Source organism: Chrysochloris asiatica, unplaced genomic scaffold, assembly GCF_000296735.1.
Source record: "Chrysochloris asiatica unplaced genomic scaffold, ChrAsi1.0 scaffold00025, whole genome shotgun sequence".
Lineage (NCBI taxonomy): Eukaryota > Metazoa > Chordata > Mammalia > Afrosoricida > Chrysochloridae > Chrysochloris > Chrysochloris asiatica.
Genome location: NW_006408543.1, coordinates 14,247,055 through 14,271,932, shown reverse-complemented (window position 1 = coordinate 14,271,932; position 24,878 = coordinate 14,247,055). Strand labels below are relative to the sequence as shown.

The window sequence follows — 24,878 nt, the reverse complement described above, 5'->3', positions numbered from 1 at the left end:
ATATGTAGATACACATTGTTGTTGTTGTTAAGTGCCGTCGAGTCGGTTCCGACCCATAGCGACCCTGTACAGGGTTTCTGAGGGTGTAAATCCTTACGGGAGTAGAAAGCCTCATCTTTGTCCTGCGGAGCGGCTGGTAGTTTCGAACCGCTGACCTTAAGATTCGCAGCCCGATTTGTAACCACTAAGCTACCAGAGCTCCTTTAGATACACATATATATATATTGTTGTTGTTATATTGGTTTCCACTCATAGCGACCCTGTATAGGGTTTCAGAGGAGCAACTGGTGAGTTTGAACGGATATTGTGATCTAGTGCCTACCCTACAGTGCCACACCAAGACGTTGTGTTTTTGTTGTTCCACTTTCTTCTCTTACTCCACCCAGGACCTTTAAGAGTCGTTGATAGTGGTAGCTGGGTCATCATCTCCTTCCTCTGAGCTCAGGGTCATGGAGAGTGATGTTCAAGTGTTTCATTAATCCATTGGACTAATTGTTTCCATGCATCTTTGATGCCAAAGATATTTTTGCAAACTTATTTTGTAACAGTCCAGATTGTCCAATTCTCTCATGGGAGGAGTGAAGGACCAGGCTCCAGAGAGAGACTGGTCATTCATTGCCTGGGACCACTGAGGACTGAGCAGAAGAGTCCAAGGCCAGCCAGGGGCCCAGGGTTCCTTCCACACAGAAATAGTGGCTGGTTTCAGAGCTGCTGTGGTCTGCATTGGGGATATGACAACTGGGCACCGAGGGCTTAATGCAACCCAGCATCAGGGACCTGAAACCTCGGCTCACTCAGCACCCCCTCCGGTGGCCCCAAAAACCAGGTCAGACAAAGACTGCACAACCAAGGCTCCCACACCCACCCCTGGGGCCACAACTGGCTCAGTCACTGCCCACGGAAGCCAAGCGTGACCTGAAACAAGCATTAGACAACGAGTCAGCAGGCCAGGATGCTGAGCCACACTGGGTTGATCCTGCCACTTCTCTGGGCCTTGGCTTCCTCTGCTGCTAGAAACAAAGCAGAAACTCTCCCAAACCCAGCGTCCTCAACAAAAGCAAATGCAACACCAGCTCTGGAGTCAGGTTATCTGGGGTTGCATCCCACCTGGGAGCTATGTGAACGTGGCCCAGGAACTTTATCTGCCTGTGCCTCAGTTTCCTCATCCTTGTTGTTATGTGCCGTCGAGTCGGTTCCAATTCATAGCAGCCTTGTATAGGATTTCCAAGGAATAGCTGGTGAGTTTGAACTGCTGACCTTGTGGTTCAAATTGACCTTGCAGTCCAGTGCTTTATCCCACAGCACCACATTAAAACAGTGCTAATAACAGGTGTGGGGCTGTAGGATAAACACTGGACTGAGAATCACAAAGTCAAAACCACCAGTTATTCTTTGGAAACCCTGTACAGGGTCGCTATGATGTGGAACCAACTCGATGGCACTTATCAACACCAACAACAACCCTGGATAGTGCAAACGGTTAAGCAAGCGCCTGACTATAGTTCGAACTGACCCAGAGGCACCTCAGAAGAAAGGCCTGGCGACCTACTTCTGAAAGGTCACAGTATTGAAAACCCTATGGAGCAGTTCTACTCTGCACACATGGGGTCATCGTGAAACACCATCAACTCCATGGCAACTCACAATAACAACCTTAATAAACCACTTGTGAGAATGAACTATGGTAAGTGTTTCGGATATCGAAGTGCTCTTTAAAAGCTAGGGTCATTATGTGAGAGAAAGATGAGGCTCTCTGCTATCGCAAACACGTAAAAAGCCTAGGAAACCCTATACAGGATTGCTGAGCCGGAACCTACCCAAGGGCACTTAACAACAACAGGATCATTATTCAGTCCACGGTTGGTGTGTTTGAGTCCATTCTTGTGGTTTTAATTATTGCTACTTGGACTTCACTAGACCCTCCCCTTCCCTCCCCTCCCCCAAGTAAATGATGTTTGTCTGTACCAGGTACCAGAGGCCAGGCATGGGGAGGGGGATTACTCCGTACTAGTGGGAGTGTTAATACTTCCTTTAAAAAAAAAAAAAAAATGAGTATACACAATGTATTGAAGCCCCCACCCAAAGCACAGCCCTGCAGGGGTCAGAGGCTGGTGAATGGATCGTTGGGTGCTGAATGTTTGATGCCCAGCAATTACGAGCTTGTACACAGCGTCAACCACCCTGGAAATTCATTCCTTCCACACGTAGTAATTGGCTGTCGAGAAAACTCCTGATTCATGAGTGGGAAGGGGAGAAATATTATTTAGAAGCTGCACAGGGACATGTGCTTAAGTTTATGTGATTGGACACGTGTTTCCTCAGTGCATTATCCTCTGATCTTGAACACACTATACTTACCTGCCCTTGTTTACGAATTTATGAGAACCAGCTAATCTTTCATTTTGTAGATTTTCTCAAAGTCCTTCAGTCTTTATAACCGAGGACCTGTCTTTCTGGGTTGGGCGAACTCCTTTGCTAGTTAAAAGCTTTCTGTGTGTTTAAAAGGGGGAGGTACCCTGTCAGCTGAGGCCTAAAGCATAGGCTGAAGGCACGGAAAGTCCCACACACTTTCTGTGACGTACAAAGCCCTGTCTTATGATTGGTCGCTCTTGACGTCAGTCGCGGGGCGTGTGTCTTGCTGGGACACAGTGGAGGTCTGCCCTCTGGTTTGCGGGTTGGTCGGGTGTCTTCTCCGCACGCCCCCACGCCCTCGAGGCTGTGCCGCCCGATCCCACCGCGAAGCTGGCCTGAGCCTCCGCGGCGCCCTCCCGCACCGGCTTGCTCCTGGCTGGGGCAGGACCTGGCTCCGGTCACTATGGTCAGTGATCATGGGGGGAAGGGGGAGCAGCTATGGGAAGGGGGCGCTTATGCACTCGGGCCCCCAGGAATTCTGAGTTCGAGCGGATACCGGGGACCCGGTCTTTCCTGGGATGCGCTCTGCTCCCTTGTGGACACCCAGAGAGGGAGAAAGGAGCCCGGCCTCGAGGACCGCCCTCGAAGGAGCCAGGTGGGCGCTCCCGACTGAGCTGAGTCGGGGGTGGGCTCTCGGACTGGGGATCGCCCCCCTGTTCCTTAAGTAGCCCTCCAGCTGGCGGTCCACGACCCCACAATCCATGGCTCAGCCTGCGGCCCCGAGGGTGAACCTGGGCCTTGAACCTTGGCCGGCTTGCCCTGTCCCTGAACCGCTGCCACTGGCTTGGAGTTGGGACCCACATGGAGAGGCCGCCTCACGTAGTCGGGCTTCCCAGTTAGGGTTCCAGGTGGAAGCTTAGATTGGATAAGGATCCAGACCCTCTGAGGCAGCTGTAATCCGAAGCTGGGACAGGTGGGAAAAGTGAGACCCAGATGAAGCCAGGACTAAAGTCAAGCCCCTGGACTCCCAGTCCAGTGCTCTCTGGGTTACATCAGCCCACTTGTCAGGTTGCCTTGAGGCCAGGCATCCTCTTGAGGCTGCATGGGGTCGCTCTTAACAACCTCCAGCCCTGAGCACCTTTGCTCCAAGGAGTCCATAAAGTATAAGGAGGACCAGCCTGCCTTGTGTTCAAGGCTCACCTCCACCTCTTAGCTGAATGTTTGGATGAGCTATCTCTCTGGCTTATCTGGACAATGGGCTGCTGGAGGAGTATTGGGCACACTTGGCCCCAAGTAAGTAGCCACTGCCTTTCCTGTGACAACAAAGAACTAGAATGAGTGTGTACCATCACCTGGGTCACAGCCTGGTCATGGGCTGACAAGAATAGTCAAGTCACCTGAGCTGGAACTGCCCTGGACAAGCCAGTCTGCCTTTGGGAGGACAGCAGAAAGTGCCAGCTTCCTGCGTCCACACTAGGCACAAGGAGTCACCTAGCTCCATTGCTCCTAGAAGGACACTCAGGTGTTTTTACATCCCACACAGGTAGTGATGGGAGCTGGGGTAATGATGTAGTAAAGGATCCACAGACTGGCATGCCCTTGGTTGCCCACAGGAACTGAAAGCTAGGCAAGGACGGGATGAGCTGGGACCCTGGCTTCTGCCCTATGTGCAGCCTCTATCCTGCCTACCTGGCCTGACTCAGGAGATCAGAAGTCAGTGGGCAGATGGGGTCAAAGGCACAGCAATGACACCTGATCCCCCTGACTCCCACCAATGGAGGCTTGGGTGACTTGGAGGTAGATAAAGTGGTACCACTAAAAATCATAGCCACAATGGATTCCGAGGGGCAGAGGTTATGCCGGACTATTCTCATCTGTTCACACCTGTTGTGTGCCAAGCACCAGGCTGGCACTGTGTAGTGGTTTTTTATGTTTGATTTTATGTAGCATGGCTGGGGTGGTGACTGTGTGTGTGGTGGGTAGAGGAGTTTAACAACATGTCCTTGAAAAATGTGGCATCCCACTTCAAAGTCTCTGGGCAAAGCTTAAGGAAGGTAGAAGACACTAAGCACTCTGGGAGGGCAGGACTGGGGTCGATGGGGGTTTAGCCTAGGGCAGCCACAAGCTGGAGGTACAGATAGTGAGATGTCTTATGCCTGCTTGGGGTGCAGTTAATGCTTATTGGATGAATAAGTGCCAGGTTTGGACAGTGAAACCATGGTGACTTCCTTTCATTTCTTAGACAAGCACTTGGTAAGCACCCTCAAACACTAGAGCCCTGCCCTTCTTTAGGAGTTCATTTTGCTGGGACAGAACTGGACACAACAGTCCTTGATTACTTACTGATCATGACCAAGGGCTTTAGGAATACAGAAGGAAGGTCGGGATTAGGAAATATTGGAGAAGGCTTCACAAAGAGAGAATTTTGAGCTGGGCATTGAAGGATGAATAGGAGTGTTAAGGACTCCGAAAGACTATGGCCAAAGTCAGGGGACATTGTGCTTAACATCTTGGAAACATGGTCAAGAGTCGAATATTCTGAGTAAGGCCAACAGCCCATGTGGATTCAGGGAGAGAGAGAAGAATCTTGAAGACTAGGTAGGGTCAGAATATGCCGGACTGTGGAGTTTGGGTTTTATTCTGAAGATGAGGAGTATCATGACATTTGTTTGATTTAGAGATCTCTCTGACAATGGAATGGACATGGGGTTGGAGTTGGCCCAACAGGAATTGAAGATCAGCTCATCCATGTGTTTACTCATCCTCTTGGTATACAGTTTTGAAGCATTGCTATGTGTCAGGCACCAGCGATGTGGCCAAGAAAGGCAAAGCCAAGACCTCATAATTGACATTCTAATGGAGAGAGGCAGAAAGTATGCAGGTGAGCAGCAAGTGAGTCCATGGTCCAGATGATGTCCTGAAAAAATCCAACAAGGGAAGGTGATAGGGATGGAGAGAGGCAACTGAGGTCCAGGCTGGGGCTGGTCAGGAGAGGCCTCTCTCAGCCATGCAAAGAGGCAGAGAAGCAGTCTAGGCAGAGGCAACGGCATATGCAGAGGTGTGGTAGCTGGAATGAATTTGTCTTGTTGGAAGAACAGAAAGCGTCCATTGTGGCTGGAGCTCAGGGAGAGCAAGGTAAACAAGGGCTGATGAGGGGGAGGACCTGGAAGTTGTCATCAAAAGGGAACCTCCTAAGTGATGGAAGCCACTGGCAGATATTAAGGAAGCATGTGGCCCGGACTGGTTGACCTGAAAAGTAGTTTACACGGGCTGCTTATGGAGGATGCATCGGAATGGGGGCAAGAGTGGAATCCTGCAGGCCACTTGGGCAAATACTATTGCAGCTTCATAGGGGGAATGATAGAAGCTAAGGTGGTCTCAAAAGCCGAGTAGACCAGGGAAGAGGTCTTTGGCATGAGCACAGGCTGGATGCAGCCGTCTTTTGTAGAGCTGGGGATGCCTGGGGGAGGTGCAGAGAGGACCAAGAGAGCTGTTAAAGTCGTTACTACCAAGCCAACTTTAACTCCGGCTGATTCCATGTGTCACAGTTGAACTGTGCTCCATCCGGCTTTCAGTGACTGATTTTTCTGAAGTAGTTTGCCAGGCCTTTCTTTCGAGGTACCGCAGAATGCAGTGGTGAGGTGTCACTAGAGGGCACAGAAGTTGCGGACCACCCCAGGTGACACTATCAGAAAGGATGGCACTAAAATATTTGTGCTGTGTTTCTGCTGAAATTTATTCTTTTTTATAAAAGTATCCCTGCAGTTAGTTATAATGATAAAATATCTTTTGTAAACCCAGTTTACATGTAGCAATCCACCTACAAGGCTAAAACCTTCGCTGATTTATTTTTTGAACCATCTAAAACTATCAACACTCACAGAAGCAGCGGTCAAGAAATCAAATGACATATTGCATTAGGCAAATCTGCTGCACAAGACCTTTTTAAAGTGTTGAAGAGCAAAGATGTCAGCTTAAAGACTAAGGTGCGCCTGACTCAAGCCATGGTATTTTCAATAACCTCATATGCATATGAAATCTGGACAGTGAATAAGGAAGACCGTAGAAGAATTGATGCTTTTGACTTATGGTGTTGGAGGAGAATATTGAAAGTTCCATGGACTGCCAAAAGAACCAACAGATCTGTATTGGAAGAAGTGCAGCCAGAATGCTCCTTGGAGGCCAGGATGGCCAAACTTCATGTCTCATACTTTGGACATATTGTCAGGAGAGACTAGTCACTGGAGAAGGGTATCATGTTGGTAAGGTAGAGGGTCAGAGAAAAAGAAGAAGACCCCCAGCGAGATGGATTGGCAAAGTGGCAGCATCAATGGGCTCAAACGTGGTAATTATTGTGTGGATGGCCCAGGATCAGGCAGTGTTTCATTCTGCTGTGCATAGGGTCGCTATGAGTCGGTGCCCACTTGATGGCACCTAACAACAACAAAGCAGTCCAATCAGAGCTGTCACTATTATCCAATTACAATGACGCTTCACATCACGTGGTTTACTCTGCACCTCTTACACTCGCTACATGAGCATGCTGGTTTCTTTGCTGGTGGTATTTTATAGTCTCTGATTCTGTCAGAGTTTCTGGTGTCTTAGCTACAATAGTGTGGTAAATAGTATTTCTGACCCTCTGTCAATAACTTTTTTGAGAATGAAGTAGTAATTAAAGGAAAAGAAGGAGAAAGGTTTTAAAAAAAAGGCTTCCCCTCGGTTTTTGATTTATTGTGACTCATAGTGACCCTGTATGGCAGGGGAACATCTGGCCCACTAAATCCTTTGTTCTGGCCCAGCCAAGGTAACCACACTTCCAGCCATCATATTGTTGTTGTTGTTAAGGGCCGTCGAGCTGGTTCCGATTCATAGTGACCCTGTATAGTAGGGTTTCCAAGGAATGGCTGATGAGCTTGAACCGCCTGCCGACCTTTCAGTGCAAACCGACCTTTTGGTTCAGCGCATTCACCCGCAGTGCCACACCAGGACTCCAGCCATCACATTGTTGTTGTTGTCAGGTGCCATCGAGTCGGAACCGACTCATAGCAACCCCATGCACAGCAGAACGAAACAATGTCCGATCCTGGGTCAACGTCACTACAGCTGCCACACTTGAGTCCATCAATGATGCCACCTGGCTGATCCATCTCATTAGGGGTCTTCCTCTTTTTCTCTGATCTTCCACCCTACCCAGCATGACATCCTTCTCCAATGATTGTTTCCTACGGACAATATGTCCAAAGTAGGAGAGACAAAGCTTAGCCATCCTGGCCTCCAAGGAGCACTCTGGCTGCACTGCTTCCAAAACAGATCTATTGGTTCTTTTGGCAGTCCAGGGCACTTTCAGTATTCTCCTCCAACACCACAACTCAAAGGCATCAATTCTTCTATGATCTTCCTTATTCACTGTCCAGCTTTCGCATCCATATGAGGCGATTGAAAACACAATGGCCTGGGTCAGGCGCACCTTAGTCCTCAAGCTGACATCTCTGCTCTTCAATACTTTAAAAAGTTCCTGTGCAGCAGATTTGCCCAGTGCAATACGTCGTCTGATCTCTTGACTGCTACTTCCACGAGTGTTGATAGTTGATCCAAGAAGAATGAAGTCCCTGACAACTTCAATCTTTTCTCCATTGATAAGAATGTTGTTTATTGGTCCAGTGGTGAGGATTTTTGTTTTCTTGACATTGAGATGTAATCCATATTGAAGGCTGTGCTCTTTAATCTTCATAAGTAAATGTTTCAAGTCCTCTTCACTTTCAGCGATCAAGGTTGTATCATCTGCATATTGCAGGTTGTTAATGAGTCTTCCTCCAATCCTGAGTTAATTCAATGTTTGAGCAAATATAGCTGACTAATTTTTAAGTTGATAATTTTGTATGGCCCGCGAATGATGTTACAAATTTTGGCAGAAAAAAGGTTCCCCACCCTTGCTGTATGGAGGCCAAGAAGGCTAAGCTTCGTCTCTCATACTTTGGACATATGGTCCGGAGGAAACAGTCGCTGGAGAAGGATGTCATGCTGGGTAGGGTGGAGGGTCAGAGAAAAAGAGGAAGACCCCCAACGAGATGGATCAGCCAGGTGACATCATTGATGGCGTCAAGTGTGGTGGCCGTAGTGAGGTTGGCCCAGGATCGGACACTGTTTTGTTCTGCTGTGCATGGGGTCGCTATGAGTCGGTTCCGACTCAATGCCACCTGACAACAACAACAACAACCCTTGCTGTATACGGTTTCCAAGGAACGGCTGGTGGGTTTGAACTGCTGACCTTGTGGTTCGCAGTCCAGTGTGTATCCTACAGCACCGTACCAGGAGTCCATATTGATGTTAAGTGCCATCAAGTCGTTTCTGACTCATAGAGACTCTGCATAGCATTTCTGAGGAGCGGGTGGTGAGTTTGAACCGCTGATCTTGCATTTCAAACCAACCTTGAGGTCGGATGCTTATCCTACAGTGCTACACCAGGACAATTAAGGGCATGTTAATTCAGAGATGCTGGTCAGACACATGAAAGTGACTGATGGTGGATGGGGGCTGAAGTTCTGGGGAAGGGTCAGGGATGAGGGCAGTTGGGAGAGTCCAGGTAGGGCCCTGTGGTCAGCTAAATAGTGACCCCCAGTGCATAAGGTCACTATGAGTCAGTACAGACTCGATGGCATCTAACAATACCACCAGTGGTGGTCACATGCCATAGAGTTGATTCCAACTCATAGGGGCTCTTTATAGGGTTCCCAAGGCTGTAAATCGCTACGGAAGTAGAGAGCTTCCTCTCACTTCCAAGGGAGATTCAAACTATTGACCGTTCGTTCAGCAACCCAACGTGTAACCACTACGCTACCAGAGCTCCTTAATCCACAGGTAATGTTGTTGTTGTTATGTGCTGTGGAGTCGGTTCTGACCCATAGCGACCCTGTACAGGGTTTCCGAGGCTGTAAATCTTTATGGGAGCAGAAGCCTCATCTTTCTCTCATGGAACAGCTGGTAGTTTCGAACTGCTGACCTTGCGACTCGCAGGACGATTCGTAACCACTACGCTACCAGGTATAGGGATTAGGAATTACAGCACATATTTTTGGAGGACACAGATGCCACAATGTTGGCCAGTGGGGCCTTGTAGCTGTGATGAAGTTACGAACCTTGTGATGGAGAGACTCCATCTTGAATGATCTGGGTGGAGCTCACTTAGTTTGAAGAGTCTGAGCTATACGTAGTCCGGGAGGCGTGCCGCTGAGAACTCGCCGGATGTGGTGAGGGTCCCCCATGGGGTCTTGCACTATCTCGAGGGTTACAGGATAGACCTTTATGGATGAGAGCCACACAGCCTGCAGGACAAAGCTGCCCAAGTGCACACCTTCCAGCTCTGCCCATCTTCTTGGGGAGGGTGGGTATCTGGAGGTCCTTGCGTGATGCTGAGTTCATAGAGTTTACACGGGCAGGTGTGGGATGGGAGCTCCTCTGACCCCTGTTTTAGGGGCCTGTCTCTAGCTTCCCTTGGAAATGTCAACCAGGAGCATTTTGGGCTGAGCCCAGGAAATGGGATTTATGTTGAGGGGCTGGGGTGAAGCCAGCTGCTTCCTGGTCTCAGGCTGGCTGAGGAATCCTTGGGCTGACCCAGTCTACACTCAGTTACTAAGCTAAGAGTTGGCACCTTGGGCCCACCCAGTAGCATCACAGAAGAAAGATCTGACAATCTACTTCCATAAAGATTACAGCCAGTGTCTTCGGCTGGGTTTTCTAGAGAAGCAAAACCAATGAAACAAGCTGTTGTTGTTGTTAAGAGTCATCAAGTCGGTTCCGACTCATAGTGACACTGTATAGGGTCTCCAAGGAGCGACTGGTGAGTTTGAACCGCCAACCTTGTGGTTCAATCGACCTTGAGGTCAAGTGCTTATGTATATATTTATATAAAGAGAAACTTATTATCAAGAAAATGGCTTACAGCTATAGAGTCCCAGATCCCCAGTGGAAAAGAGAGTCTTTCTCAAGTGTCCATTATTTTGGTAGCAGCCCACGTCCCCAAGGAAACATTCCTTCAATTGATTGGCTCCTTGTAGCCACTTACCATAAAGTTAGCTACGCCTACATTAGGTTTCATCATTATGGATCAGGTTTCCAAGGAGCAGCTGGTGAGCTTGAACCTCTGACCTTGTGGTTAAAACCAAATTTGCAGTCTAGCATATTACCCCACAGCGCCACACCAGGACTCCACCATGAGAATAAACACATCTTAACTGCTAAACCATAGGAATCTTAGGAACCTAGTCAGGTTAAAGCAGAGCCCTAACTATGCCAGCCAAGAAAACTATGGAGCAATGCCACACCAGCATGCAGGGGTGCTATGAGTTGGAATTGACTCAACAGGTTTGGTTTGGTGTTTGAGTAGGCAGGTTTTAGATACGTAGAGACTTTGGAGAGAAAGCAAGAGAAAAGAGGGGAGATTGTATGTTCCTTAAGTTTAGAGGTGGGATTCGGGATATGAACGAGAGGTAGGGGGAGCTGATGGTAATGGGTCAAGTACTCCATAGAGAGAAGGCACCGGAAAGCCCGGGTTCAGGGGACAGATGGAGTGATGGGCTAAGAACCCCAGCTGACAGGAGCACCAACCTGGCCTTCAGCATCCTGCTAGTACCTGGGATGGCTGGGGAAAGCCAGTCATTGTAGAAACATCCTTCTCCTCCTTTCCACCTGCCTGTTTCCAAGGAGAGGTTAATCAATTAGCATCTATTCCGAAACCTATAATTAAAGAACCAGTCCTTTCAAGTGGCCAGACAGATCATCCTTGAGGTCTGTCTGTGTTCTTGCTCCATAACACCCTGGAAAAATTCAGCCACAAGTTAGAAAACAACAAAACACCCAGTTGTTGTTGTTAAGTGCCATCGAGTCGATTCCAACCCACAGTGACCCTATATAGGGTTTCCAATGAGCAGCTGATGAGCTTGAACCACCACCCTTGCAGTTCAAATGACTTTGCAGCCTGACGCATTAGCCCACAGCACCACACCAAAACACCCAGTAGAGTCAGCCAAACCCACAGCGTCATATCTGGTTTATGGGTCAGTAAACTGAGGCTGTGCTGAGGTTTCCCCTGGAAATTGAGGCTCTGGTAAAACATGCCTAAAGGTGTAACCAAGGCCTTGGGGGCCCGAAGTAGGGGAGGCTCCTTTAGAACTGACTTGGGTCATTCTGAAGGTGACCCAGACAGGGACTTAAAGCCACCAAGGTGAAAATCCTCCTACCTTTCATGTATGTCCCCAAGAAACACACTATGGCCACCAGGGGGCGCTGGAGCTAACCCAAGGGCCCATTATCTGCAGATGGAGGAGGCTGACCGTGGAGTCTGTCAGCAGGGATAGAGCTTTCATAGAACTGATTGGGGTCCAGTGGAGAGGACCCGATAGCTATAGACTGCATGCATCCACAAAACCAAATGTACCATCATCCAGTCAGTTCAGCTGTAAGACAAAGTAGAATTGCTGTAAATCTTTATGGGGGTACACAGCCTCATCTTTCTTTCTCCCATGGAGTGGCTGGTGGATTTGAACTGCCGACCTTGGGGTTAGCAGCCCATCACTTATCACACTGTACCACCAGGGCTCCTTTGCATACATAAAGCAACACTGTATTTTTAAAAAGATAGACAATATCAAAAGTGGGGCTACGCATGGGGGTATCCATGAGTTGGAATCAACTCCATGGTAACTAACAAGGGCCACTTCCAGTGGGGGACTGTGAGGGTCTGGGAATGGGGGCAAGGATGGGGATAAAGGAAACAACTTGGGGAAAGTGCCTTGCAGAGGCCCGTGTGTATTAGCCTTGTGAGGACGGGAGCCGCTGTTCAATGTTTTGTCTGTTGGTGGACTGCTTTCAGTAGCCAAAGTCAGTTTGTTAAAGACACAAAAGTTACACTACCATGGAGAATAGGAAATTGAGACCGGCTCATTTACCCCTCTTAATCCTCCTTTAAATTGTCATTGGAACTTGTTGCTGGTAACCTACATTTAAATACTCGTGTGCCATCAAGTCAGTTCCGACTCATGGTGACCCTTTATAGGATTTCTAAGAGGCGGCTGGTGAATTTGAACCGCAGGCTTTGTGGTTAGCAGTCCAATGCTTATCCTGAAGCACCATACCAGGACTCCTCTTTTGGGTATACAAGAGTGGAATATTTTGCTATTGAATGCATTGTTGTTAATGACCCAAGTCATCAACTAAAATTTCTGTCTATAAAAACAGTAAGGCTTTTATGAAGTGTCAACAACTTGTTAGTGAAGTAAATTATGAGACTGGGAAGGAACTAAGACTTAAGACAGAAAATGAAGGGGAGAAGGAATTGTAATGCGAATCATTTGCTGGTTTTGAAATGTTTCCTGTTTGTCATCATGCCATTTGGTCAAGACAGCAGGGGTAGGCTTGTAATCCTGAAAGGTATGGGGCCTCTGAGGTATTTGCTTTATCAAGGTGCAGTACAAAATTCCAAAATTCACAGCATGCCATCCATTTTTATTTATTGTAATAATAATATAACTAGCCTATGATTTAAGGTAGGTCAAAACATGGTCACTTTTTTTTATAAATTTGCCACTGAAGTCCATAAAATCAGCTTGTATTAAGTAAAATACATGAATGAATGAAAGAAGACGGACCAGTCTTAGGCTCCAAACTAGAGGCTTCTCATCCTTCAGCAGAGAGGCTAGCAAATTAGAACAGTATTCTAGAAGCTGAGTGTCCCCTGGACGTCTCAGACACTTCCCTAGAGGTCTGTTACCACCATATCTGGACACCTCCTGTCAACAGTCTCCTTTGGAATTGTGCTGAGCAGCTCTGGGATGTGGAAGCATAGCCCCTGAGGTGTGGAGAACTGCTGTCTGCTTGTCTGGGGGAAGCCACGAGGCCAGGAAGTCAGGGCCTGGCCTGTTGTCTAGAAATTTCCTTGTGGTCTTGCCACTTCCTGGACACTGAGCTCCATTAGGTATGGTAGGACTTGCCCAGGATCCAGAGGCAGACAGACCTGTGCTAAATCACTTCCTGCCACAAGCAGCCTGTTTTCCCATGTTTTCTGTGTGTCCATAGGCTGGATAGAACTATGAAGGTCAGCCCCAAAGTACTGCCACTAGGGTGCCACGTCAGACAGGCACGAGTTTATTCCATGTAAAACCTGTTAAACATGTCTTTGAGACAAGTTTTCCCAGTAATACACTTGCTTAGTCTTGTTAGGGTGCCTTCAAAAAACAGATCCTATAAAAACAGTGCCTTCTGAAGGAGTCTGCTGGGGCAATACAATTCCAGGCAGAGAGGTCAGCTCAGAAGGCTATGCTGACTGATTTGGGGGATCCTAAAGGGGCCATCTTGATAGATTTTTCTCAAAGGACATAGGAAGACCACGGGTGCTAATGAAGTTTTAGGAAAACTGCATTGGGGAGCAAATGGCCAGGAAACTTACACTGGGGAGCTTTTTTCCCCATTACAACACACCTGCTCATTCTTTGAGGACATCCTACAGCCCTGATCTTGCCCCTTCAGACTTATTTTTGTTTCGAAAACTCAAAACAAACATGATTTGAGTCCCTTGAGGACGCCCATACTACCATTTTTATGTGGTGTAAATTACCATGAACCACAGGGTCCATGGTGTTTTAGCCCACCAGTGGCTCTGTGGGAGAAAGGAGGCTTTCTGTTCCCGTGAAGCTATAAACCCTCAGAAACCCTATACAGAGTCACTCTGAGTCGGCACTTAACTCCAGGGCACTTAACAACAAAATCAAAGAGTGCACAATTCTTTGAGGAAGGATTAGAGGGACAGAAACACCTCCTTTAGAAATGTATAGACCCAGATGTAGGATATGTTTGAGAAACAGTAGCTTCACAGTTGGTTATTTCTAATAAAAGCTTCTATGATTTTGTAGCAATACGTTTTGGCGGCTCCTCACTAGGTTGTTGTGAAATTAAATGAGGTATTGAGGATACACACACCTCTGTCCCAGCACCTGGTACATGGTTTATGCGTAATAACAGCACTTGTTTTTATTTCATACAGCTTAACCGTAGGATGGAGTCCTGGTGCGGCGCTACATCTTCTTAATGTGCTAGATTGCAAGGTTGGTTTGAACCACGAGGCAGGCAGTTTAAGCTCACCAGCCACTCCTCAGAAACCGTATACAGGGTTGCTATGAGTCAGAACCAACTTGAAGGCACTTAACAACACAATGTCGGACAGCCGTAGATCATCAACCATCCCCCATGTGCTGTTTTTCAGCCTCATGGTCACAGGATGGCTGCTGTGATGTGGACATTCCATCTGCATTTAAGGCAGGGAGAAAAGGAAAGAAATGGGACATGCCATCTCTGCTCCTTTAATCTAAAACTAAAGCTTTCCTAGAAGGATCCAGTAGATTTTTCTTAGGTCTGGCAAGACCATAGCTGCAAGGGAAGCTGGGAAAATGAAGTTTAGGAAAGGACTGGCTTCCTCTGGTCATTTTTATCACGTTGCCTTGGGTGAAACCAGTACTCTGTTAGTGGGGACAAAAGGGGTGACGGATGGTGACAAAGCAGTCTACAGCGTCTGCCCAGAACAGTTATTCAGTCTGCCTCCATACTGTCAGAGCAGAAGAGACGATGGAACCTGAGCCAGGCTTACTCTTACAAAAAAGGTGGATACAGAATAAAAACTTCCAGAAGCAAACCCAGGATCTCTTCTCTCCTCCTCCAAGTGTTTGCATGCTGTTTCCTCTTTTGAAAGCATTCTCCCTTCTGTCCTTTGAGACCAGAAACCCATCTTTTCCACTCTGAAGCTTTCCTCTAAAGGTGCCCTGACCAACCCCCCAAGTCTGGGGAAGGGCATGCCCAGAGCCCCCAGAAAGGAAGAAAAGGAATAAAGTGTGAGTTCTGGGGAAGAGTGGGGAGATCAGGGAGGCTTGGTGGAGGAGGTGGCTTTTAGGCAGAGCTTCAGAACACAAATAGGATTTCTAGTCCTTCATTTAACGAACAGTTTATCATTCCCTCCTCTGTGCCAGGCCCCATGACTGGCCCCAGGGGGAGTTGCCGGTGAACTGAAGGTCACAGACAATAGGACAAGCTGTCCTGTGCCAAGAGACACCATGTGGCTTTGGAGATTTGGGGAATTCCAAGGTCCCTACAAATGCCCCTTCCCAGTCTTTTGGTCCTGGATGGTGGCTGTGTGAATCTGGGTCAGACAGTAGTGTGGAGCCTGTTCACTTTGGTGACATGGGTGACCCTCATGGGTGGTCAGTTGTGGAGCAATCTCATCCTCAAAGACCCAGACCTATTTCTCCAAATGGAGAAAGGGCGGAATGACATTGAGTCGAGATCATTAGCAGTCAATGAGGAGAGCGGCAACCAGGGGAGGCCTTGTGGTTGGAGGCATGAAGTGAAAGGGGCCGGCAGCAGTGACCACTAAGCGTCGATGGTGCTCAATGGATGGAAAACAAGACTTCCATTTCATAGCAGTATCCCATCCGCACACCTGTTGTACAGACATGCACCCCTTGGGAAGCAGGAAGGCAAGAACGTTGTGTTTCACCTTCTCAGTACAAGCATCATTTATCTTAGAGTATAAAGTATAAAGCTCAAAGTATAAGGAATTGATGGAATAAAAATTAAAATCTTTCAAGAAAGTGATGCAGCACAGGAGGCACTCACTCATCTCTGCCAAGAAATTTGGAAGACAACTGTCTGGCCGACTGATTGGAAGAGATCCATATTTGTGCCCATTCCAAAGAGAGGTGACCCAACAGAATGTGGAAATCATTGGACAATCTCTTTGATATCCCATGCAAGTAAAATTTTACTAAAGATACTACAGAAGCAGCTGCAAGCATACATTGACAGAGAACTTCCAGAGGTTCTAGCCAGATTCAGAAGAAGCCGTGGAATGCAGGATATCATTGCTGATGTCCAATGGATCTTGGCTGAAAGCAGAAAATATCAGAAAGATGTTTACCTGTGCTTTATTGACTACGGAAAGGCTTTCAAGTGTGTGGATCACGACAAGCTATGGACAACACTGAGAAGTATGAGTATTCCAGAACACTTAATTGTGCTCATGAGGAATCTGTACATGAACCAAGAGGCAGTTGTTCGAACAGAACACAGGAACACTGGATAGTTTAAAATTAAGAAAGGTGTACGACAAGATTGTATTCTTTCACTATACTTATTCAACCTGTATGCTGAGCAAATAATCTGAGAAGCTGGGTTCTATGAAGAAAAATGTGGCATCAGGATTGGAGGAAGACTCATTAACAACCTGTGATATGCAGATGATACAGCCTTGCTTGCTGAAAGTGAAGAGGACTTAAAATATTTACTGATGAAGATCGAAGAGCACAGCCTTCAGTATGGATTGCATCTCAATGTAAAGAAAACAAAAATCCACACCACTGGACCAATAAACAACATTCTTATCAATGAAGAAAAGATTGAAGTTGTCAAGGACTGCATTCTTCTTGGATCAACTATCAACACTCATGGAAGCAACAGTCAAGAAATCAAACAACGTATTGCATTAGGCAAATCTGCCGCCCAAGACCTTTTTAAAGTGTTGAAGAGCAAAGATGTCAGCTTAAGGACTAAGGTGCACCTGACCCAAGGCATGGTATTTTCAGTAGCCTCATATGCATGTGAAATCTGGACAGTAAATAAGGAAGACCGTAGAAGAATTGATGCATTTGAGTTATGGTGTTGGAGGAGAATATTGAAAGTGCCACGGGCTGCCAAAAGAACTGTTTTGGAAAAAGTGCAGCCAGAGTGCTCCTTGGAGGCCAAGATGGCCAAACTTTGTCTCTCATACTTTGGACATATTGTCAGGAGGATATCATGTTTGGTAAAGAAGATTATCATATTTGGTAAGGTGGAGGGTCAGAGAAAAAGAGGAAGACCCCCCCAGCCAGATGGATTGGCCAAGTGGCAGCATCAATGAGCTCAAACATGGCAACAATAGTGAGGTTGCCCAGGATCGGGCTGTGTTTTGTTCTGCTGTGCGTAAGGTCACTAAGAGTTGGTACTGACTGGATGGCACATAACAACAACAACATATGCTATAAATGGTTCTAACACAAATTTCTTCTACAATGTTGTCATGCTAAAACCAGAGCTGCTCCCAGGCAGGTGGAGGGAGCAGGTCTCTCTCAGGTGTGAACCCAGCAGGACAAATGAACTGGCAGAGAGGAGACCTGCGGCAAGATAGCTGGGAGCCAGAGATGTCTCCTGCAGTTTGGACCCTGAGCTTCCTTCTGTCACCTCCTCCTCCCTGTCAGATTTCTTCTTAGTCCCTCAGAGGGACTACTCCTTTAGGAGGCTTGCTTCCCAGATTGCAATGGACAAAGATGCCGAGCTGGGCTGCACTATGAATGTTCACCCGTAGGTGGCGTGTGAAATTGCCCTCCCCATCCCATCTGCTCTTGGTGTGGAAAACCTTCCAGGGCACCCTGTACGGGACCTCCCTGTGAACAGTGCCAAGGAGTGTGGCATCTTACGTGACCTTATGTCACCTCGTTAGTCATTACTGTTTTCCCTGATATTGTTAAGTGCTATTAAGTTGATTCTGGCTCATAGCAATCCTGTATGTTGTTGTTAAGTGCCGTCAAGTCGATTCTGACCCACAGCCACCCTACCCTGTATAGGGTTTCTGAGGAGCAGCTGGTGAGCTTGAACAGCCGGCCTTGCAGTTCAAATGACTTTGAAGTCTGGCACATAAATCCACAGCGTCATACCAGGACTCCAGCAACCCTGTATGGGATGGGCTATATCTTATTGCCTGTATTTCTGGCATGTAAGATGGTACGTGGCCCATGCTGAATGTTCAGGAATTGGGTTGGGTGGATGAGAAAGGACAAAAGGTAATTAGATGCATCATTCTTCAGCATAAAGATTCCTTAACCAAAGCAAACCAAACCTACTGTCATCAAGTCTGATTCTTGTTGGCATTGAATGCCATTGAGTTGGTTCAGACTCATAACAACTCTGTGTAGGGTTTCCAAGGTGTGGCTGCTGGATTTGACTCACTGACCTTTTGGTTAGCAGCCCAGTGCCACACCAGGACTCGGTAATGACCCTATACTTAGGACACAGTAGAACTACCTCATAGAATTTACACAGCTGTAATCATTACAGGTGTGACGCTGTGGCTTAATGTGCTGGGCTACAAAGTTATTTGAACCACAGGGTTGGCAGTTCAAGCTCACTAGCCGCTCCTTGGAAACCCTATGCCAGGTCGTTGTGGGTCGGAACCGACTCACTGGCACTTAACAATAAACAATCATTACGGGGAGTCCTGGTGAAGTGCTGGGGAACACACACCAGACTGGGGGACTAGTGCAAAGTCAGCAGTTCCAGCCCACCAGCTGCTCCTCAGAAACCCTATACAGGGTGGCCATGAGTCGGAACCGACTCCACAGCACAACAAATGAATTCGGAAGCAGAAGGCCTTGCCTTTCTCTCATGGACCAGCTGGTGAGTTTAAACCGCTAAATCATTAAAGCTGAGCATTTTAACCACTGTACCACCAAGGCTTTGAAGGTTCCCTAAGTGTGAAGTTGAGGTCTTGTATTTTACAAAATGAATCCTTCTGGAAGTTCCCTGATGAGGGTTCTTGACCAGGGATACTCTTGTGAGGGTGCTGACCATCCCTGTTAGGGACAGGGGCTCCAGATCTGCCTCAAGGATACTGGTTACATCCATGCACCTGCCCTCCAGGGTAAGGTCACAGGGCCAACTTTATTGAACTAGTGGTTCAGAGACCAGCAAGTGGGTGAAATCCCATCGGGTGCTTTTGAAATTGTCACCATTCTTTATCTCTTTCAGAGTGAAACATCTTTTAACCTAATATCAGAAAAATTTGACATTCTTTCCATTCTTCGGGATCATCCTGAAAACAGGATTTACCAGCGGAAAATCCAGGTGAGGCAGAGGGGAGGGAGAAGAGGGTCCCGAGGTCAGTGGGCTGGAACTGGGAGCTGAGAAAAAGCACATTGAAAGCAAAAGGGACTAGTTTGGACTAGGTTCATGGGCAAAAGACAAGACTGGGAGAACACATATGTTTACTGTCATGTGGGGTGCTTGTTTAAACACGGAGTGATTTAGTCACACACACAAAATCAGCCTTTGTTCTTCAAGCTCAGCACTGTCTTAAGTGTTTTACTTACTCAGAGACTTATCACATCTCTGTGATGGAAGAACTACCATTGTCCCCATTCTGCAGCTGAAGAAACTGAGGGAATTAAATGGCATGCCCTAGGTCATGCAAGTTGGGAGTGGCAGAGTGTGGACTTGCATCCAAGTAACCCAAATTCAGAGGCACGCTTGTAATCACTAAACTACTACCTCTAAGGAGTAAGGGGCTCTTCAGCTGGGCTAAGGTTTAGGAAGAGGTGTGCAGTGGGAGGGGCTGGCTAACCTCTCCCCATCTCAGGGCTGCACCTCTCTGCTGCTCCCTCACTTTCTGAAGAATGGGTTTTCTCTGGCATGAGGCAGAATATCTGCCTCAACCCTCACAGACACAACACAGTCACTGGGCCCTGACCACTGTCCTCAAGACTCTGGCTGGTCCAGTGTGGGTCCCATGTCGGCCTTTCCTGCAGGAGCAAGAGCTGAGAGGACTCCCGCCCTCTGCCCCTGGAGCCTTCTTGGGAAAGGACGGGTCTGTGTGCAGCAGCCCCTCCTTCCCCTTGTACCTTGGGTGCACTAAGGGGATTTCTGGTCTTTTCAGAGGGAAACAAACAGCTCAGAGCAGAACAAGGAGGGAATGAGGGCAGGTCCTCTGCCTTTTTGGTTTGGTTTTGTTTCAGTATTGTTATTTGGCTGGAAATTTACAGAACTTAGTTTTTCATCCACTAATTTTTCCCCTCAGTGTAACAGCATTCTTCCCACTTCCTCCTCTAGGTTGTTTCTATTCATTCTTCTTTCCTGCTCCTGTCTCTTGAGCTATATTCTGGGGGCTAATGCTGTCCTTGGGCCCAACCTTTTGAGAAGTGTTTGCACAATGGGGCAGACTGTGTGAATGTGTCTCAGGAGACCCTTCCAGCAGGTTGTACAACTTTCTTCCCCACCAACCCAGCCACACCGACATCAACACCCACCCACCCCTCCCCAGGCGTTCTCCCTGCTCACACATCACCCCACACACACCCCTGCTCCTCCAAGCTTTCCTGGACTTTTCATATCTGATGTAGATATCACTTGTGTGGCACCCCAGCCTGAGCTTCCCCTGACCTGAGTTCCCATCACGGAATTGCCTAGCATCCTCCAGACTGTAGGCTGCCCAGGGGCAGGGACAGTGGCTCCGTTCATCTGTTTGTGGAATAAGTAGGTGACAGCCGAGTCTGGGAGCAGGATGGTGCTCCCTGAGGGAGCTGGGAGTCTGGCACAACCTGAGACCCACATTCCCTTCGTTGGCAGGAACTCAGCAAAAGGTTCACAGCAATTCGGAAGATCAAAGGGGATGGGAACTGCTTCTACCGGGCCCTGGGTTATTCCTACCTGGAGTCTCTGCTGGGGAGGAGCAGGGAGATCCTCAGGTGAGTGGACAAGGTCAGCCCCAAGTTTCCCCCCATGAAGTGAGCTGGAGGACTGTCTGGTGGGGGTGCCCAGCTGCTTGTTGTGGTTGAAATGGAATAAGGGGTGGGGAGCAGTTCAAACAGCCAAGCTTTCAGTTACCACCCAAGTGTTTAACCACTGTGCAATGAGGGTTCTTCATGTTACTGACCACCCCTTCCCAACTGGCACATCAGTGAGCTGGTAGAAAGTATTTATAGCACAGGTATTGGCCAAAGCTGCACACTGACCTGGGTTTCCCCACACCAGCCCTGCTCCACGCACCCCCGCAAGCCAGCTGCTAAATTTGCCAGCACACCCCTGCTCTTCCCCTCTGGCAAACTCTTTGCTCCACTATGAGGTCCCCTCAGGGCACAGCCCCTTGAGGGGACTTGTCCTGGTCCGCTGAGCCTGAGGCAACCTCCAGCCTTTCTCATTGTGCCGTTTACTCCCTTGTTAGTGTCCAGAGTTGGTGAGGCTGGTCAGTGCAGCCGCTGTGTGCTCTGTGTGCTGACTGCTCACCAACACCTTACACGTTATCCTCCTTGAGCGCGATATGCCGCTCCTTTTGTGGACCAGTCCCTTAGTGATAACACCCTTCCCCAGTGTTGGGGGTCACCGTAGTCCAGAGTGGGGTGAACACTTACTGTCCAGTGTCTCTGATACCACCTAAGCATCACTTAACCGCCCCCTAGGTTCAAGGAGCATGTACTGCAGACCCCAAATGACCTCCTGGCTGCCGGCTTTGAGGAGCACAAGTTCCGAAACTTCTTTAATGCTGTGAGTTCACCTGATACAGCAGAAGGCGGGGTGGGGGTGGAGAGGAGGTGCTGGCCAGAGCCCCTCCCCACCAGAGCTCTGTAGTTTGTGCCTTTCCAGCTCCTGCTGCCTGGGAAAGGGCAGTGGGAGCCCGCCCTCCCTCCCTCAGGGGAAGGCAGTTGCTTAGGGCTGGGACCCTCAGGCCTCCTTTCCCCCACCCTTCCCACATGGCTCCACAGGACTAGTGAAGGGCTGAGGTTTGGATGACTCTGAATCTCAATGAAAAGCCCACGACCGGGACACCGGGACAGAGGAGGGTCCAGGCCCTGTTCCGTAGACATTCAAGGGTCAAAGGGATTCGAACTCGCAATGCCCGTGTGTGTGCAGAGTACAACTGTTCCCCAGGACCCTCAGCGCTGTGACCCTTCTGAGAGGCCTGTGGGTGGATTCAAAGTGCCACCTAGGGCCCCCTTCCCTGGCCATGACCCTGGGCTCAAATGCTCATTACAGAGTATTTCTAAGCCCAGTTAACTCCTTTTGGAGGGCATCCTACTGGCGGCTCCACGGAGGAAGCTGAGAAGCCCTGTGGAGGGAGGAGGGAGGAGGGAGAGCTGTGACCTGCCCTGACTGACCGCTGGCCTGGGGGAACCAGTTTTACAGCGTGGTAGAGTTGCTGGAGAGGGACAGCTCCGTGTCCAGCCTGCTGAAGGTGTTCAATGACCAGGGCACCTCGGACCGTGTGGTGCAGTTCCTGCGCCTGCTCACCTCCGCCTTCATCAAGAACCGGGCGGACTTCTTCCGACACTTCATCGACGAGGAGATGGACATCAAAGACTTCTGTGCTCACGTGCGTCTGTCCTTAGGCTCTGCCCTGGTCTCTGGCCCCTGCAGACAGACGTAAGGCCACCATGGCTAGCCAGAGGACTTGGGCAGCTCACCACACTTGCAATTCCAAGAGCACTAGGTGGGGAAGCTGGGAAGAAGCCCTACCTGACCTGCCTGGACTCTATGGCTCTGGGCAAGCCACTCTCCCATCTAGGGAGTAAGGGCTGGGGGCTGGACTGCTTCCAGAGGGGTAGAACAGCAACTGCAAGATTACGGTCACCCCAAACCGTGCTTAGGTTAGGATGGAGAATTGGGCAGTTTTCATGAGAAAGCAGAAGGACCTGTAGTTCATGGTCCCCATCAGCAGCAGCCAGAGTAGCTGCCCCTCTATGTGGGGCCTGCTGACCATCACCTCTGCCTTTCAGTCCACCTCTGCTTCCCTCAACTATTCCTCAGCACGCCTGCACTCACACTCACGCACAGATTATGGGGGGAAAGGGGAGGACAACGTGAAGAAGGGGTCCATCCCTGCTCCCAGACTCTTCTTAAAATCAAGGGGTCTGGGATCTGCAACTACCCCATGTGATAACGGAGTAGAACTCTTCCAGAGTGTTTTCTTGGCTGTATTCTTGCCAGGCCTTTATTCCGCAGCACTGCTGGGTAGGTTTGTACCACCTGGACTTTCAGGTTTGCACTGGGGACCTGACCCACCCCTGCCCTCCTCACTCTTGCTTTCTCACTTTGGTCTCAGCAGGAAGTAGAACCCATGGCCATGGAATGTGACCACATCCAGATCACGGCGCTGTCCCAGGCGCTGAACATCGCCCTGCAGGTGGAGTACGTGGATGAGATGGACACGGCACTGAACCACCACGTGTTTCCTGAGGCAGCCAGCCCTTCGGTTTACCTGCTCTATAAAACGTCCCACTACAACATCCTCTACGCAGCCGATAAATGCTGATTGATTTCCGGCCATGCAGTGGAGCCTGTCACGGAACGGGACTGCGTTCTGAACGGAACAATCCGGCTTGTCAGTTTTTTAAGCGATGTAGGCCTGTAGCTAAAACGTGCGCACAGCCTCCTGGGCAGAGCCCCTGGGAAGGAGACCATCGCTCTGGATGGTGCTTAGTTCTTACTGAGATGAAGGCGCGGGCGCTCACTGACCCTGGGTTGGGAACCGGGAGGCCTTGGGGTGGTTTGTCATCTGGAGGAGCTTCCTGCCACATTGACTTGTTGGAAATGGGGCAGGGCCTCTCCAGAGGGGAGGAAAGCCAGTTCAGGGTCACACTTGACCCCAGGGATTAGCAGTTCTGCTAAGTATGGTTCTGACTGAAGCGCTACTGGCTAACCAAACGTGACAGATTCTGTGTGGGACCAAGCTTCCTGGATGGGAGGGAGTGCATTTACCCAGCCTCAACTTCAAAAAACCAGGCTTGTGTACCAAGGTCCAGTGGGGGCCTTCGGCATGAGGCTAGTGGTACTGGAAGCCCAGCAGAAGGGCCCATACTGATGCCTGGGACCAGGAAGCGGCACTTGTGCTGCCATCCCTGCCGAGCGGGCAGCCCTTTCTCTCGGCTGTTTCTGGCCTTGGCTCTGCATTCAGGCTGGTGAGCTCAGGCGGGACAAGACAAGGAAGCTGGCAGCGGGGCAGACCATTTCTTACTTGTTGAAACAGCCTCAGCCAGCAACCTTCCTCACCCCGCTGCCTCAGAGTCCCCCATCACCCATCCAGTGGGCAAGAGACCCTAATGGGGACCCAGCCATGGCTGGGCTCAGGCTGTGGGTTACCCCTTGGGGATGTCCTCAACCTCAGGCCTGGCCCCAGGTGTTAGTACAGGGGTTTAACAGAGTCTATTGGTGCTGTGAGTCGGCCAACACCCAGTGGCCAGCAGATTCCCAGGTCACCGTGCTCGCTGCCTAAGGCAGATGTCAGGGCCTCCAGTACAGTCCTCAGTGCAAGCTGAGCCACGATGGCCCTTTCCACAGAGCTGTCCACCTGACCCCTTTCTGACCACTGTCCACCCTGCTCTGGGGCCTAGGGTGAACAGCAACCTCTTTCCCCAAGTCTCCAGGGGACTTGTTCCCAAACTGCAGGGCAGGACCACACACAGTTCCCAGCTGAGCCACCCAGACTGGTAGCTGGCGTCCTCGGCCCTCTCCACAGGCCCTGTGAGCAGCCAAGCACAGGCTTGGAGAGCCACCATGTGTGTGTGGGACGCCCTGCCTAGGAGGCTGCTCAGCTCAGAAGCAGGATCCCAGGTCTGGCAGAAGCCAGTCAAGATAGTCACAATTGTACCCAAATCCAAACCGCTGCCTCAGGCCCTCCATGCTGGCCCTCAGAGAAAAAGGAGTGGCAGAATTTAACGTTGCTGCAAATAACTGACAAAAGCCACAGC

At 49.3% G+C, this 24,878-nt stretch overlaps 1 protein-coding gene across 1 annotated transcript; it reads left to right on the top strand.

Moving 5' to 3' along the window:
• The first annotated feature begins 2,667 nt into the window (after positions 1 to 2,667).
• Positions 2,668 to 23,443, top strand: OTUB2 (OTU domain, ubiquitin aldehyde binding 2). Its single transcript, XM_006839628.1, has 6 exons — positions 2,668 to 2,818; positions 19,171 to 19,266; positions 20,764 to 20,882; positions 21,594 to 21,678; positions 22,310 to 22,504; positions 23,237 to 23,443. The coding sequence occupies exons 1-6, from the start codon at positions 2,816 to 2,818 to the stop codon at positions 23,441 to 23,443; spliced, it is 705 nt and encodes a 234-aa protein (XP_006839691.1). The 5' UTR covers positions 2,668 to 2,815.
• The last annotated feature ends 1,435 nt before the right edge of the window (positions 23,444 to 24,878 follow it).

Bases quoted from the DNA above. Each gene is read 5' to 3' on its own strand.
- OTUB2 (XM_006839628.1), top strand. The intron at 21,679-22,309 runs GTGAGTTCACCT...TGGGGGAACCAG, and splicing joins TCCGAAACTTCTTTAATGCT to TTTTACAGCGTGGTAGAGTT. The intron at 22,505-23,236 runs GTGCGTCTGTCC...TGGTCTCAGCAG, and splicing joins TCAAAGACTTCTGTGCTCAC to GAAGTAGAACCCATGGCCAT.